The sequence below is a fragment of the Acanthisitta chloris genome, unplaced genomic scaffold, assembly GCF_000695815.1.
Source record: "Acanthisitta chloris isolate BGI_N310 unplaced genomic scaffold, ASM69581v1 scaffold11908, whole genome shotgun sequence".
Classification (NCBI taxonomy): domain Eukaryota; kingdom Metazoa; phylum Chordata; class Aves; order Passeriformes; family Acanthisittidae; genus Acanthisitta; species Acanthisitta chloris.
Window position 1 is genome coordinate 34,597 of NW_008687629.1, and position 14,013 is coordinate 48,609.

General features: G+C 40.1%; 1 protein-coding gene across 1 annotated transcript in view; it reads right to left on the bottom strand.

The window, feature by feature from the left end:
• Nucleotides 1-12,149, bottom strand: part of KIAA0232 (KIAA0232 ortholog) — a 45,170-nt gene extending 33,021 nt beyond the window's left edge. The window contains 1 exon segment of the mRNA XM_009080687.1: nucleotides 11,652-12,149. Within this exon segment, the coding sequence (XP_009078935.1) occupies nucleotides 11,652-11,882 (231 nt within the window). The 5' untranslated portion in view covers nucleotides 11,883-12,149.
• Between the last annotated feature and the right edge of the window lie 1,864 nt (nucleotides 12,150-14,013).

The window sequence follows — 14,013 nt, forward strand, 5'->3', positions numbered from 1 at the left end:
AAGCAGCCACTGAAGGGCTGAAAGGGTTCACATGACTGAATCCTTCAGGAAGGAGTAGAGCAGTTTGTTGAATTTACTTCTAGAAGTCTTATTTGAGCACCAAAACTGGAGAACTGCAATTAGTGCTGAAAGAACAAAAAGTTATCAGCCACTCTGTTTTTCCTTATACTCATGCAAGGTGCCAGTGATCCATTTAAAACAAGAAATTTGAACAGGCTCCTGTTATTAGAAGGACTAACAGAAAGAAATAAGAGCAAAAAAAGTAAGAAAAATAAAATTATCAGAAAATAGGCTAAATAGACTGTGCACATTTATACTTCATTTTTAAAGAAAAAATTTAAGTCTTCTCCAAAATTGCAGTTTATATATTTCTTTACAGACGATGAGGCTGTAGAGGACATACAAGCTGATGAGAACCACCTACCCCCCAGCAGCTCCCCAAACCTGTCCTGCTCATCCACATGGGCACAGCTGCTAATGAAGAAATATGTAGCCCTGTGCAATACACTCCTCAAAATGAAAATCCAGGCACACCAGCAAATGTGCACTGGGTTACTTCATTTATTCTGGTTTTAAATGGAAAGTTCAATAAGACAATATCTACAGTAGGAAAACATTCTCAAAATGCTATATATTAAAGTACTCTCTTTTATCTATGCCAACAAAGCTTTTCTTTGTACTGGTACATTAGAGCTCCCCTCTGCAGAGCAGCTTCACCAGCTGTCTGTCAGCAGAGCAGCAAGAACCTTCACACTGACAGAAATTTATAAAGCATTTCATTCAGTTCTTCACACACAGCATTTGAAAGATATCTGACACTTGTCTACAAACTTTGACAGTTTTCAATTTTTAAAACCTGAAAAATCTCTTTTAAGAGATATTCGATTTTTTTTAACGGGGAATGGAGGCTAAATGGAATTCTTTCTCAGGCCCTCACTCCAGAGCTGTGGATCATGGCCTCATCCCTCCTTCCAGAGCAACTGCCTTGTTTGTGCACCCATAGAATCAGAGAATTTTAGGGGTTGGAATAGACCTTACAGATCATCTAGACCTACCCCCCTGCCCTGGGCAGGGACACCTCCCACCAGAGCAGGTTGCTCAAGGCTCATCCAACCTGGCTGTGAACACTGCCAGGATTGGGGCAGCCACAGCCTCCCTGGGCAACCTGGGACAGGGTCTCACCACCAGAACAGGAAAATAACTTTTTCCTAATATCTAAGCTAAATTTCCCTCTTTCAATTTGTACCCTTTGCCCCTTGTCCTGTCACTGCAGCTCCTAACACAGAGTCCCTCTGGAGCTCCCCTGGAGCCCCTTCAGCTCCTGGAAGGTGCTCTGAGGTCTCCACACAACCTTCTCTTCTCCAGGCTGAACAGCCCCAACTCCCTCAGCCTGTCCTCACAGGGGAGATGCTCCAGTGCTCTTATCAACTTTGTGGCCTCCTCTGGACTTGCTCCAACAGTTCCATGTCCTTCTTACTTCGAGGGCACCAGAACCGCACACATTATTCCAGGTGGGGTCACACCCTAGAGAGTGAGTTTGTGGAACTTCTTAAGGGATGACCATCTGATAATAAATAAATCTCAACAGAAAGATGCCATCTGGATACTGAAAAAAACCAAGTCTCAATATGCAAACTGTTATTTGAACATCTATTTTTCAGAGTCCTACTGTACCCTACCTACTATGTAACTAGATAACTAGATAATTTTTAATTGTGAAGACACTGAAAGTGCAAAGTTTCATGGCAAGAATAACCAAAGAACCATAAACTTCACATTGGTGAAGCATCTGTATTCTTTACACTAATGCTGCCTCAAGAAATCCAGCATTTTGAGTGCTTAATTCAACCCCTAATTAAGATACAGGCACAAATGTTAGAAAGATATTTTGAAATTGTTTATCTTATTCAACTAGGCAAAAGCAGCAATTCTACCACTTCCCTGCACACTACCAAGAAACTGGAGAAGCAAAAGAAAAAAGCGAAAGTTGAGTAGTGATTCCTCTTTCATTTGTTGTAAAGAGAAGTACCTACTATCTGTAAGAAAACAAATGTGATATAATGTTGTAAGCCTGAAATAAAATCATGATGAAGCTCATAATCTACGTAAATAGCAACATTAGAAAGGGAAATATAACCCCTATTTTTGAAAAAGGAGTAAAGGAAGAGTCAATAAACTACAGGCCAGTCAGTCTCACCTCTGTGCCTGGCAAGAACATGGAGCAGATCCTCCTGCAAACTGTACTAATGCACATGGAAAATAAGGAGGTGATTTGTGACAGCCAACGTGGCTTCACTAAGAGCTGATCATATCTGACTAATTTGGTGGACAGGATAAAGGAAGAGCAAATGCCATAAACTACTTGGACTTGTGCAAAGCTTGTGACACTGTCTCGCACAAAATCCATGTCTCTAAACTGGAAAGTCATGGATTAGACGGATGGACCACTCAGTGGATAAGGAACTGGCTGGATAGTCTCACTCAAACAGTTGTGGTCAATGGTTCAGTGCCCAAATGGAGAACAGTGACAACTGACATTCCTCTGGGAATGCCAGCAACATGGACAGTGGGACTGACTACTCCCTCCGCATGTCTGCCAATGACACCAACCTGTGTGGTGTGGTTGACACACTGGATGGAAAGGTTGCCATCCACAGGGACCTTGACAGATTTGGGAGGTGGACCTGTGTGAACCTTATGAAATTCAACAAGGCCAACTGCAAGGTGCTGCATCTGGGTCTGGACATCCTCAAACACAAATAAAGGCTGGGCAGAGAATGGTTTTGGAGCAGCCCAAAGGAGAAAGACCTGGGGGTGTTGGTCGATGAGAAGCTCAAAATGAACCTGCAATGTGCACTACCAGCCTAGAAAGTCAACCACATCCTGGGCTGCAAAGGCAACATGTCAAGCAGGTCAAGGGAGGTGATTCTGTCCTTCTACTCCACTCTCATGAGACCCCACCCATAGTACTGCATTCAGGCCTAGGGCCCTCAACATAAGCATGACATGGACCTGTGGGAGAGAGTCCAGAGGAGGGCCATGAGAGGGCTGGAGCACTTCTCCTATGAAGACAGTTTAAAAGAATCTGGATGCTGAATCTGGAGAAAAGGGGGCTCTGGGGAGATTTACAGCAGCCTTCCAGTACCTGAAGGGCTTACAGAAGGGCTGCAGAGGGACTTTTGACAAGGGCATGTAGGGATAGGACAAGGGGGAATGACTTTAAACTGAAGGAGGGCATTAGATTAGATATTAGGAAGAAATACTTTACTCTGAGGGTTGTGAGGTGCTGAAAGAGAAGCTGTGGCTGCCCCATCCCTGGGAGTGTTCAAGACCAGGTTGAATGGGGCTTTGAGCAACCTGGTCTAGAGGAAAGTATCCTTGCCTATAGCAGGGGGTTGGAACTAGATGACTTTCAAGGTCCCTTCCAAACCAAACCATTCTATGACTCTACGACAAATATCCAAAATGGACTATATCCTCACTACCCCTAGGAGGATGCACAGTTGAGAATTTGGGGAGCATTGTAACAGATCACAAGTGGATTTCACCTTCACAATTATTCAACATGCAGAACATATCAATACCTTCAGTGATCTTCCCTGAAAAAATGCTTCTGCTAAACTGAGATTCAGGAAAAACTCTAATAGATACATCAGACCACATCGTGTACTGATATGACCTCAAGGTCCTCAGGGCATTCAGGACTGATAGCAGGCAGGGAAGAACTCTACCTATCAAAACTAATCTGTCTAAGTATACATTCCTGTAATCCAAGTTTCCATCAATTAGAAACTCTTGCTAGAAAGGACAGTCTTTGTGATGCTCACTAATAAGTTACTCTAGGCTGAAACTAAGCAAAAGAAATTTGTCACACCCACTCCCAAGAATGAGAGAACATGCAAATGCTGCATCTGTCAAAATCTTATGCTTGCTGAGCAGGCTGTCTTTAGAGTTTTTCCATTTAAGCAAAAGCAGCAAAGAATCAAATTCAGCAAGCCTATAGCTACAGTCATAAAGACATCATTTTACTTACACATCTGACCTACGTGGCAGAAAAGGAAGCCAAGAACTCAACTGAAACGGCCACCACAGAGTCAAGATGTCAGACAGGGGCAGGTTATGACTGGAGAAGTTATTTTATAGCATTTATGGCTGCTCTCCTGAATTTAGAAATAGTTCTGTGGCAAGCACCATGGACCACTGTAATCATCTGATTGCAGACAGTATAGGCAGCATACATCTATGTGTGGAGAAATGTGGCAACTGTACTGTCACACAGTGTCACACAAACACTAAGGAGGGATCACAGCTAGCCCCAAAATCCCCAACAGTACAACTGTGTTAGCACAGGAATGGCTGCAAATAAATCCTGACTGTTAGGAGGACTCACCAGCCTGGCACCTGAGCTTGTGTATCTGCTTTGCATTGTGTAAGCCCTTGTGAGAACACATTAGCAGTCAGAACAATAAAAAAGGGAACGAGCAGCTCAACATGAAAACTCACACCAATACTAACACAGAAGAGAACTTGAAAATAAAGTTTCTCAGATAACCACAGTCCTTGAAAACAAAGGCTTTTCTTTCGCACTATCAGCTGAAGCTGACTACCCTGAAACCTGGACAGTGTGCACAAATACAATGCCCCTGAGAGCCTAGTGCTGAGCTCCCTGCCACAGCAACTCCCACTCCTAAAATGGAATAAAGAATACAAATGCACAGTCCATGATACTCCAAACATGCCCCACATCTAACAGTCACCAGACAAATACAGAACACATCAGTTATCACATAATTAACAAGTCAAATGCCAACTAAAGATGAATAAATAGATTTTCTGAGGCACATGCTTTTACTGTAAAGCCATTTTAGTCATCTTCTACTGCTTAACCAAAGAGAAATCCACATCCCCCAGAATTTTTCTCACAAAATTAGTATTGCACACAAAGAAATTACTTTCCAAAGTTTCAGTTATACAGTCCTCACCTACAGTCCCCCATTCCTGGAAAAGGATGGGGGCAGGACCATAGCTAAGTTTTCCTATATGAGCTTTCAACCTTAGTTATCTGAGCTTTTAGAAAATAGTTTAACTTTTGTATTAATAAGTAAGTTTTATGGGCATATTAATTTGAGGATACAGCACCATTTTCTAAATATGATAAATCAGTCCTTTCTTCAATTTGTGAGAAAAAGGGAAAGTTATTCCCAATGCTGCAAACATACATATTTGAGTAATCTAAAAACTTCAAATTAATCATATAAAAAAATGTACAGGCAGAAATCTTGGTCTCCCCTTCCTACCTAACTATTCTTTTCTTCACACACAAATTTCTACAACTTTAATTTTCCATACTTAGTTGAGGTAATGACTAAAAAACTACGGTCAGAAAATTTCAAAGATTGTTCCTACCAGTCTGTTGTACAGCTTAATAAGGAGTAACACAAAACACAAACTAAACTGAAAACGTTTTGCATTCAAGAAATTTACTTGTGTGCAATAGTCACACAGCATTTCCCTCCTGTAACTGAACCAACAGCAGCACTGTCATTTTTGTTAAACAGGCATGCCAGCCACATTAGCATTTAATACAGGGTTAATATAGTATAGAAGACCAAATCCTCATTTCTCCTCCTATCTTTAGTTTATGGATGAGATTTTCACTTCAAAGCACATACCAAAAACCCACATTCTTTTCCCCAAAAAACAGACGTGTGAAAAACTAATATCCATTACTAGCCTATAAATCCAGACGTCAGGTCCCTCTGCTGGGTTAACATGGGATGGCAGGAGAACAAACATCCCACATGCCACAGGATCTGAGAACCAACAAGCAAGTGCATCGTAAGTGCTGTCACCAAAAAGTGTCCCGTGTCAGCAGCACATACCAGCCGAATGTAAAGCTGGCAATGATATCCCCATCCCAGTTCAGAGGGACAGGCGAAAAGCATTTATGGGGATAAAACCACAGGGTAAACCTCTAAATTAGATCATCCTTGGGCTAAGGTCTCTCCCACTGCTCCGTTCTTCACTTAATATAAAAAAATAAACTCCGTTTTGGACTTCAAATACATAAGTGTTAATGACTAAAACCTACGATCAGAGAGTCAGCAACAGCACAGCTCTCATTCTGAAGACTTTCTGTCCCTCCATGTAAAAGATTACCCAAATGGAATTATTTCAAACCAGTCTACAAATACTCAGCCTTCCAGAATAAAAGCCTCCCTGTTAAAAAGCTGAAAAATCAGGAGCAAAAATCTCATCCTTGTCACACAAGAATGAAGTTTGCAGTACAACAGCTACCTAATTTTGAGAGTTAGGAAAACATTATCTTTCTTTAATTTATTTTTTTGGAGGATTTTTACTTTTGAGGGTCAGACAGAAAATGTTAACTTCCAAAAATGAGTTGAAAGAAGCAGATCAAAAGCAACAGAAGACACTTGATATGGAAAACATGCATAACAAATGTGTTGAGACCTTCATGCTGCATGACCAAAGGCTTACAAACAAAGCCTTTATCTCACACAGTGTCTAGCTGTTGGGTTTGGGGTTTGGTTTTTTCAATAAAGGCTCTATCCCTTCAAAAGGGAGAACAGTCTGCAGGCAAAACCCACACATTTGTTACATTCAAAATCAGCTAAACTTTCAAATAGTATGTGAAAGATACAACACAGAACACTGATTTTAATGCTGTGCAAATAGAAGTCCAATGAAATAATGTTTCACACAAAGTATATTTTAAGGCAATGCCTCCTGCTCCACACAGATTATACTATCTCAATGCAATATTTACTGTGTCACAAACTGGTTTGAGAACACGTGTATCTACAAATATACTTTTAATCAGAAACCTTAAAAGCACCTAGTTGATTTGCCATTGGGAAACTATGAGCAAGGTATTCTGATTAAAAACCAATCTAGTGTGAAGTCAAAAGGCTGTTTCAAATGTTCACAGCAAATCTGTGGGTCCCCAAAAGTTAAAAATTTGTCAGTCATTTCATGATTTTCTCCATTATTCCAAAACGAGAAAATTCAGAGATAAAATGCAAATGAAGGAAGTGTATATAATTAACAAAAACATTCTGCACTTACATTAAACAGCCTTTAAACCCATACTGATTTGATGAGATTATCCTTAATGGACTGGAAACAACTAGAAGGTCACCTGCCTCAGCACCAAATACCAGAGGTTTCCAAACATTTTGATTAGACACTATTGATAGGCCTCAAATCTTACAAAAACAAACCAAACCAAATAAAAACCCTAACACACCTAAATAAAGAGTATGTTGTATAACATGGTTCAGTTCAACAGGTTCCTTTACCACTTTTGACCACGTAGACACCTAAAACAAGTGTAAACCAATTTGAGAATCATGTTCTCTAGAAAGTTTCTAAGCAAGCAATATCTTTGTTTACAAGGGGAAAAAAAAACCCAAAAGGCAAATCTACCCCTGAAACCCTTACTTGTCTTCTGATATGACAAATGTAAACCAACTAGTTACAAAATCCCCCAAACTATTTCTATGAACTGTGACACAGTAATCAAGGAACATGTGCAGACCCAGTTCATACTTGGTATTCTCTCCTCCATCAAGCAACACCGGGGGAAAAAAACAGGCCCCAAGAGCCTTCTCCCCTGTCCTCTCAAACCCTCCCAGCAGCAGTATCATTGCTGCCAAAAAAAGGAGGGGAGAAGGGAATTAAAAAACATTGTGCACACTAAGAATGAAGGACTGCTTAAGAACTTCTCCATCTTAAGGTTTTAGACTCATTTCCAAAAGTAGCAAGTACTGATTTAATAAGAACTGTGCTCTAGATGCCAACATTAACTAAGTTACCTTCAGTACTTGAGTATTTAAAAACAAACAAACATTTCAAGTGTGTATATTTAGCATCTGTATAACCATACCAGTCCTGAAGATCTTGGTACCACAGTGCAATTTACCATGGACAAGATTCCTTTCTTGAAAGCTCCCCAGCCCTTTGAAACACAGCTGGGCAAACATACCAGCTTACAAGTTTTCCCAAAATTTTAGCAGATATTTCAGACTAAACCACTGAATCAGAATAAAACCTGCAAACAATCCAGTAAAATTTGCTTGCAGTGTATTAGGGTTTTACTTTCCCCTATGTTTTCTGTACTTGCAAAAAAAACCCCAAAACCCTATCAGCTCTGTGGAAACCCATGACTTACTGATCTATCACTCTGGGATACTGAGCCTGAATCCATACAATCATACCCAACACAGACCATTCTAACTGGGCAGGGCATAGGATTAACACTGGGGAAAAAAACAAACAAAACACAAACAAAACAACAAACAAACAAACAAGACTTAAAAAACCCCAGACACACACCAAAAAAAAAAAAGGAAGAAGAAACCAACCCAACCCTCCCTACACCCCCTTTAATCTTATCTTCTATCCACACATCAAACTAGCTCACCATAGGCAACAGGCAATATTGGGAGGAAGCCACAGAAGTGACTGATCAATAGCTGTGGATGCCTAATAAGCCTGGGGATGGTTTTTTCACTTATTTTTTGTTTTAAATCTTTTTGTACTTACCTGACAGAACCTCAGCCCAGGATGTCAGTTCCATTTCCCTGCTACAGCTGATGACACCAGAACACTAAAAAGCAAGCACTAAAGCAGTGCTAACAATGCCATCAACATTCTGAGGTGGAAAGATCTTAACTTCAGCTTGCAACATTTCTAATGAAGATGCCAGTATCCATAAGATTAAGTTTTCCTAAGTTTGTCCTTTTCACTCCTCCCACCTTCAAAAAAAGGGAACTGCAATGGATTGTTCACATGTGTAATCACATTGTGAGACCACACATTCCTTCTAACCTGCTCAAAACACAAGTCACTGCTGTATTTTGGGGACGAAGTGATGGCTAATCACTCCCCACAAAAACAGAGTTCTGAAAGCAAAGAATCACAGAACAACCCGCGTTGGAAAGGACCTCAAAAAATCATCTGGTCTACCTTTTCAAGGGAAAAGAACAAGATCATCCTAGCGCCTTGTCCTACTGTGTCTCAAATACCTCCAGCAATGGGGAGTCTATCAGGTTCCTGAGGAGGTTGTTCCAGAGAAAAAATTATCACACCAAGATGAAACTGCAGCCAGTGCAACTTGTACCCACTGTCTCTTGTCTTCTCCATGTGGGTCCCCATGAAGAGAGTGCCTCTGTCCCCATTTTACCTGTCCTCTTAAGTTGCCATGAGCACACTATGGAGAACAGTTCTTTCTCTGGAAATTCTGTCACCTTTCTCAAAAACTAAAGGAACTGTATTGGAGAAAAAATTCCTGAGATGCTAAGAACCAACTCTTCAATGGGAATTAGCCTGAATTAAAGGAGTTCAGCAACTCTAAATATTTTACTTGTTTATTTCTTGTTTAGATATTTAATTGCTGCTTGCTTCCCTGATTTCTGTTTGCAAACAACACTAGTATTTGTTTTTCCCCTTTGTCTTGATGTTGTACCCATTATCAAAATTGGATTGAAATCACTTATATGCAAATACGTATTTCAGAGTACAGATTTTCTTTTTTCTGAACTACTTAACTAAAACTAACCTGAAAATGTCAGGTCATACAAAGAACCAGTAGGCAATAAGTAAAATAAAAATAAATAATAAATTAAATAACAGAATAAGCACGTGTTTTAATATTTCCTCAAGTTTCCATGTAAGAAATTTGTATTTGCAGGTTTCAAAGACTAAACTAGTTGAGAAAGGAATTAGGTAGCTGCATGTTTCACAACAGAATCCAATTATTACTGCAGAGTATCCTAAAAAAACCAAATTGATGCTAGGTCTCAAAACTCAGAAAATGGTTTAGTTGAAGTGGAGTGAATAAATGCAGTAAAAGCATGCTATAAATAGGATCAGATTGGAGGAGGTGGAAAAGGAAGTTCCAACTTCAAAGCTCGATGTTGTTCAGAAGACATCCTGCACATTGGTACCACAGCACCTGCTCAGCCGCACAGGTTTTGGCTATCCTGTCAGCACCTAGTATTCTCTCTTTAGCTCATTAGTTTCAGATAATCAGCTTAGAAAAAGAAAAGACATATTCTTTAAAGCTTTGTTATCAAACCCACAAAGGACTCAGTTAAGGTATCAAAAGGAGAACCAAACTGAATGAGGTTTACACATACAGCAGTTACCCTGCCACTTGCAACACCTGATAAAAAGAAAACTCATTTGGGCACTTCAGTAATTTGAAATTATCACAATAGCAACTTCACAGTTTGACTATGGTCTAAAATGGACTGATAAGGAAAACATCTTCACTTTTCCCCAAGGCCACAGGGCTATCTGTAATGCTACCCAAGTTCTGATGCAGTTACACTTGGTTTCTTTTTTAGTGTCCTCATCCCACGTACTCCTCTCAAACAGGTTCTGGAACCTTTTTCTGTTCCCTTCTAAAATATAACTATTCATGTCTGACCAAGACCTAAATGTTAAGGTCCATTCTAAAAGCTGCTTACATTGGGAGGTTTTTATTATTATTATTAACCATGAGGTTGTTCCTGGTGGCATCCACTGCTGCCAGATAAACTTTTGAACAAAAACTCTACACACAAAGTTTCCTGGTTTGCACAATGGAAGCATGAAGGTTTTTATGCACAGTAACAGTTGCTAAGGGTTCAAACACTGGCAGCATCTGACATGAACTCTTTTCTGCTTCAGTTACATTTATATCTGTCACAATACCCTACTCTGCTCTTGCTGGATTTTTCAGAAGATAAGCTAGAAGACAATGGCAGCTCTGAAGCAGTTAGGAGGCAATGTGTGAGGAATTACCACAACAACAGCAACAGCAAAAACCTAATAATTAAGGCAGGTATTTGTTTTCCTTCCTTCCCACTGTCATCACAGCCACCTTACAGGACCAGTCTATGACTAACAGCACTGTCACTCTGTCTCGGAAACACTGTAATTTCCCTGAGTACTATGTCCAGAAAACTCCACTATTAGAAATACCTTGATACAGGTTCATGATGCAGAAAAATTAAATAAGAAGAAGGGGAAGAAAACACAAAGAAAGATGTGAAATCAGGACTGAAGAGCATGTTCTCGGGTCATACAAAATCCACAGCAATAAATGGAGAGGGAAACATTACAAGTCACGCCTGTCTGACAGATGACTTCACTTTTCTTCCCCTGAATTACAGCCATGCACAGCCACTCACTGTTCCACTGTCTCTTATTCTTTACTGAAAATAACATGAGATGAAATCCATGAGAAGTGATGGGGGGTCTACCAACTGCTGTTGAGCAGGGCAATTTGACACACAGTTTACAAGAATTACATTAAGATATTGATGTTCCAGCATCAAATGAACCTTAGAATGACGAGTACTGAAGGTCTCCATTTATGACACAGAACATTCCAGCGTTAACAATTCTGACATCAAGTGGAGCAATGTGAAAACTTTGTTTAATGTAGTTGCTCATACAGCAACCTAACTCCATTAATCTCAGTTCACACATCACATTTGACTCCCGTGTGGTTCACACCCTCTGCCACCCACACACTTAGAGACAAGCACCCCCCCAACTGAGGCATACCCATGTAGAATACACAAAACATAACTGATACAAAAACTCACTTTCACTGGACAACATCTAAAAGATGTAAATACCTGTTCCTGCAGGTCGTAGTCATAGCTATCATGCAGCAGAAGACTGAGGACATACCGAGTATAAATCATGGCATCAATGCCACACTTCTCTAGCTCTTGTCCCAGCCAGGTCTGCACTGGACCCAAAGCATGTAGCAGAGACATTTCAGACACAGATACAGGGCCTGGATAAGAGCTTGAGGAGCTTTCAGATGGCAAACCATCCACAACAACTGTACAGATAGGGCGCATGAATCTAGGTGGCTGGCATCCTTATAACGTGAAGCATTTTCTGTAGTTGATTTTCCGTCGATATCTGGAGGTGATTTTCACTCCAGTAAATAGGAGAGAGGCTTGACTTCTAGGACAATCATTTATATTTCCTGGCTGTTAGCCGTCTAGAGACGAACATCACTCTTCAGGCATGACCAGTGAATAAACTAAATCCTAATAGCAAACACATATGTAGATGTGTTTTTCTACCTTAATTTCACATTGAGGCCAGATGCAAGTCCCCAGCAGGACCTATAAAGAGGAAAAAATGATAAGTTGTGATAATATGTATCCATACATGAATAAAATTAAACAGTGAAAAAAACCAAAGTAGAAAGCAGTCATTTACATACTGCTTACTCCAAATACACAGTACATCTACTCAGTGTCACTTTGGAGAGGGACAGGAATTGGTCCAAGTTTAAAGGTGACTTTTAGGAAAGGTATTTTTTAATGCAGGAAGAGACTCTTTCATCAAAGACTTCACAACTAATCTGTTGACTGAAATATACATTTGACCTAGCTTGGAAAAGTGGAGATTTTTTACTATCAGCTGAAAAAACTAGAGTTTGATTTTTAAAAAAAATGTTAGTTTGAACCAAGACTGGCTGCATATTTTGCATCACTAGAAGACAATATAATCCTACTGTTTTGCAGTGATTCCCATTTCTGGAATAATAAAAAAAAAAGTCTTGTTTATAAAACACTCAATTTATGAATTCATCTGGCCAGGAGTTTCATAAATCCTAGCACTAAAGAGTTACTGCTATCCTCAGGTTCAGTTTCGTTGGTGGGTTTGTTTGGGGTTTATTTTAGTTTTGATTATTTGCCTTGGTTCAGGACAGCAAAACATGTTACCATCCAAAATCTGCCCTTATAAAAATAAAAATCTCTGGAATAACTTAAAAAATGTGAGCAGAACATAACTGATCCATGCCAGAATTAACATTTAACCCTCTTAACACAAAGCATACACCTATCTTACCTGAGAGCTTACACTCTAAACCATATCCCAAAATAGACAAACTATCCTAAGACACCACCCACAATCCCCAGTCAGTCTCGGTAAGGAAGGGGCAGAAGGTGCAAACACCACACACGTAGCATTCTGCTATCTAAAGCAGAAGCCAGTCCAAAAAAGGCATGTTTGGATTGGTCTGCTAACCAACCATGTGCTTGTGTAGGTCTCCTCTCTCCTCTCCAGCTTCTCAGCAAGAGAAAACAAAGCTCAAATCCTAGCAGGAAATATCCCTTCTCTGAAAGGAAACAAAAAAGTCTGAAGTGTCTAAGCAAAACCTACCAGTTTGTTTCAACCCCATTACAAGATAAGCAACACACTCAAAACAGACATCACCTAATGGAACTACCTAAATTATATCCTGCAGGCAGCATTTCACCTGGGCAGCATGTGCTTTGTGGCCAAAGAAAATTGAAAGTTGATACCTATGTCAACACACAAAACATGGTAGTTTTTAGGAGCTTTCTTTGCATCACCTCCCAGGTACAACTGCATATTCCAGATCTTCAATGAGTCAACTGCAACATCACCAAAAAGAAACCGACTATGATCAGCTGCTAAGAGTCCATGAAACTCTACGCTCCACTAAAGTGGCCTCATTTCTCTGGTTGCAGAGAAGACCTTACTTCTCTGGTGGCTTTTGAGCAAGGGTGTAATGCAAGAGTGTTCAATCGCTGTCAGCAACAGGTTTGTATTAGTCAGAACCTCACAAATAAGCACAAGTAACAGTAGGCAGAAAAATCCTGCAAGGGCCTGGAGGTCCTCATCACAAAATTAGAGAAGAGAAAGTATGAGAAAAGTCTAATATTGTGACCAAGATACTTCAAATCCAAGAGTCACAAGCCCAAATTCTTAAGAAGCTCATATTATCTTAACTGTTGAAAAACAACATTCTACTCAAAGATCTGTTTCATCCTCCCCCTGTTGGCTCTCCACATCACAGCATGCGATGAACACTCTCTCTAAGTCAATGTCACAGTCCCAGTTGGCCCCACAAACCCCATGTTTTATAGATATGGGAAAACTGACACTCTTCATTTGTCTTTTTTGACAGGGAGCAGAACTTCCTAAATGTTCAAGAAATAAGAACTT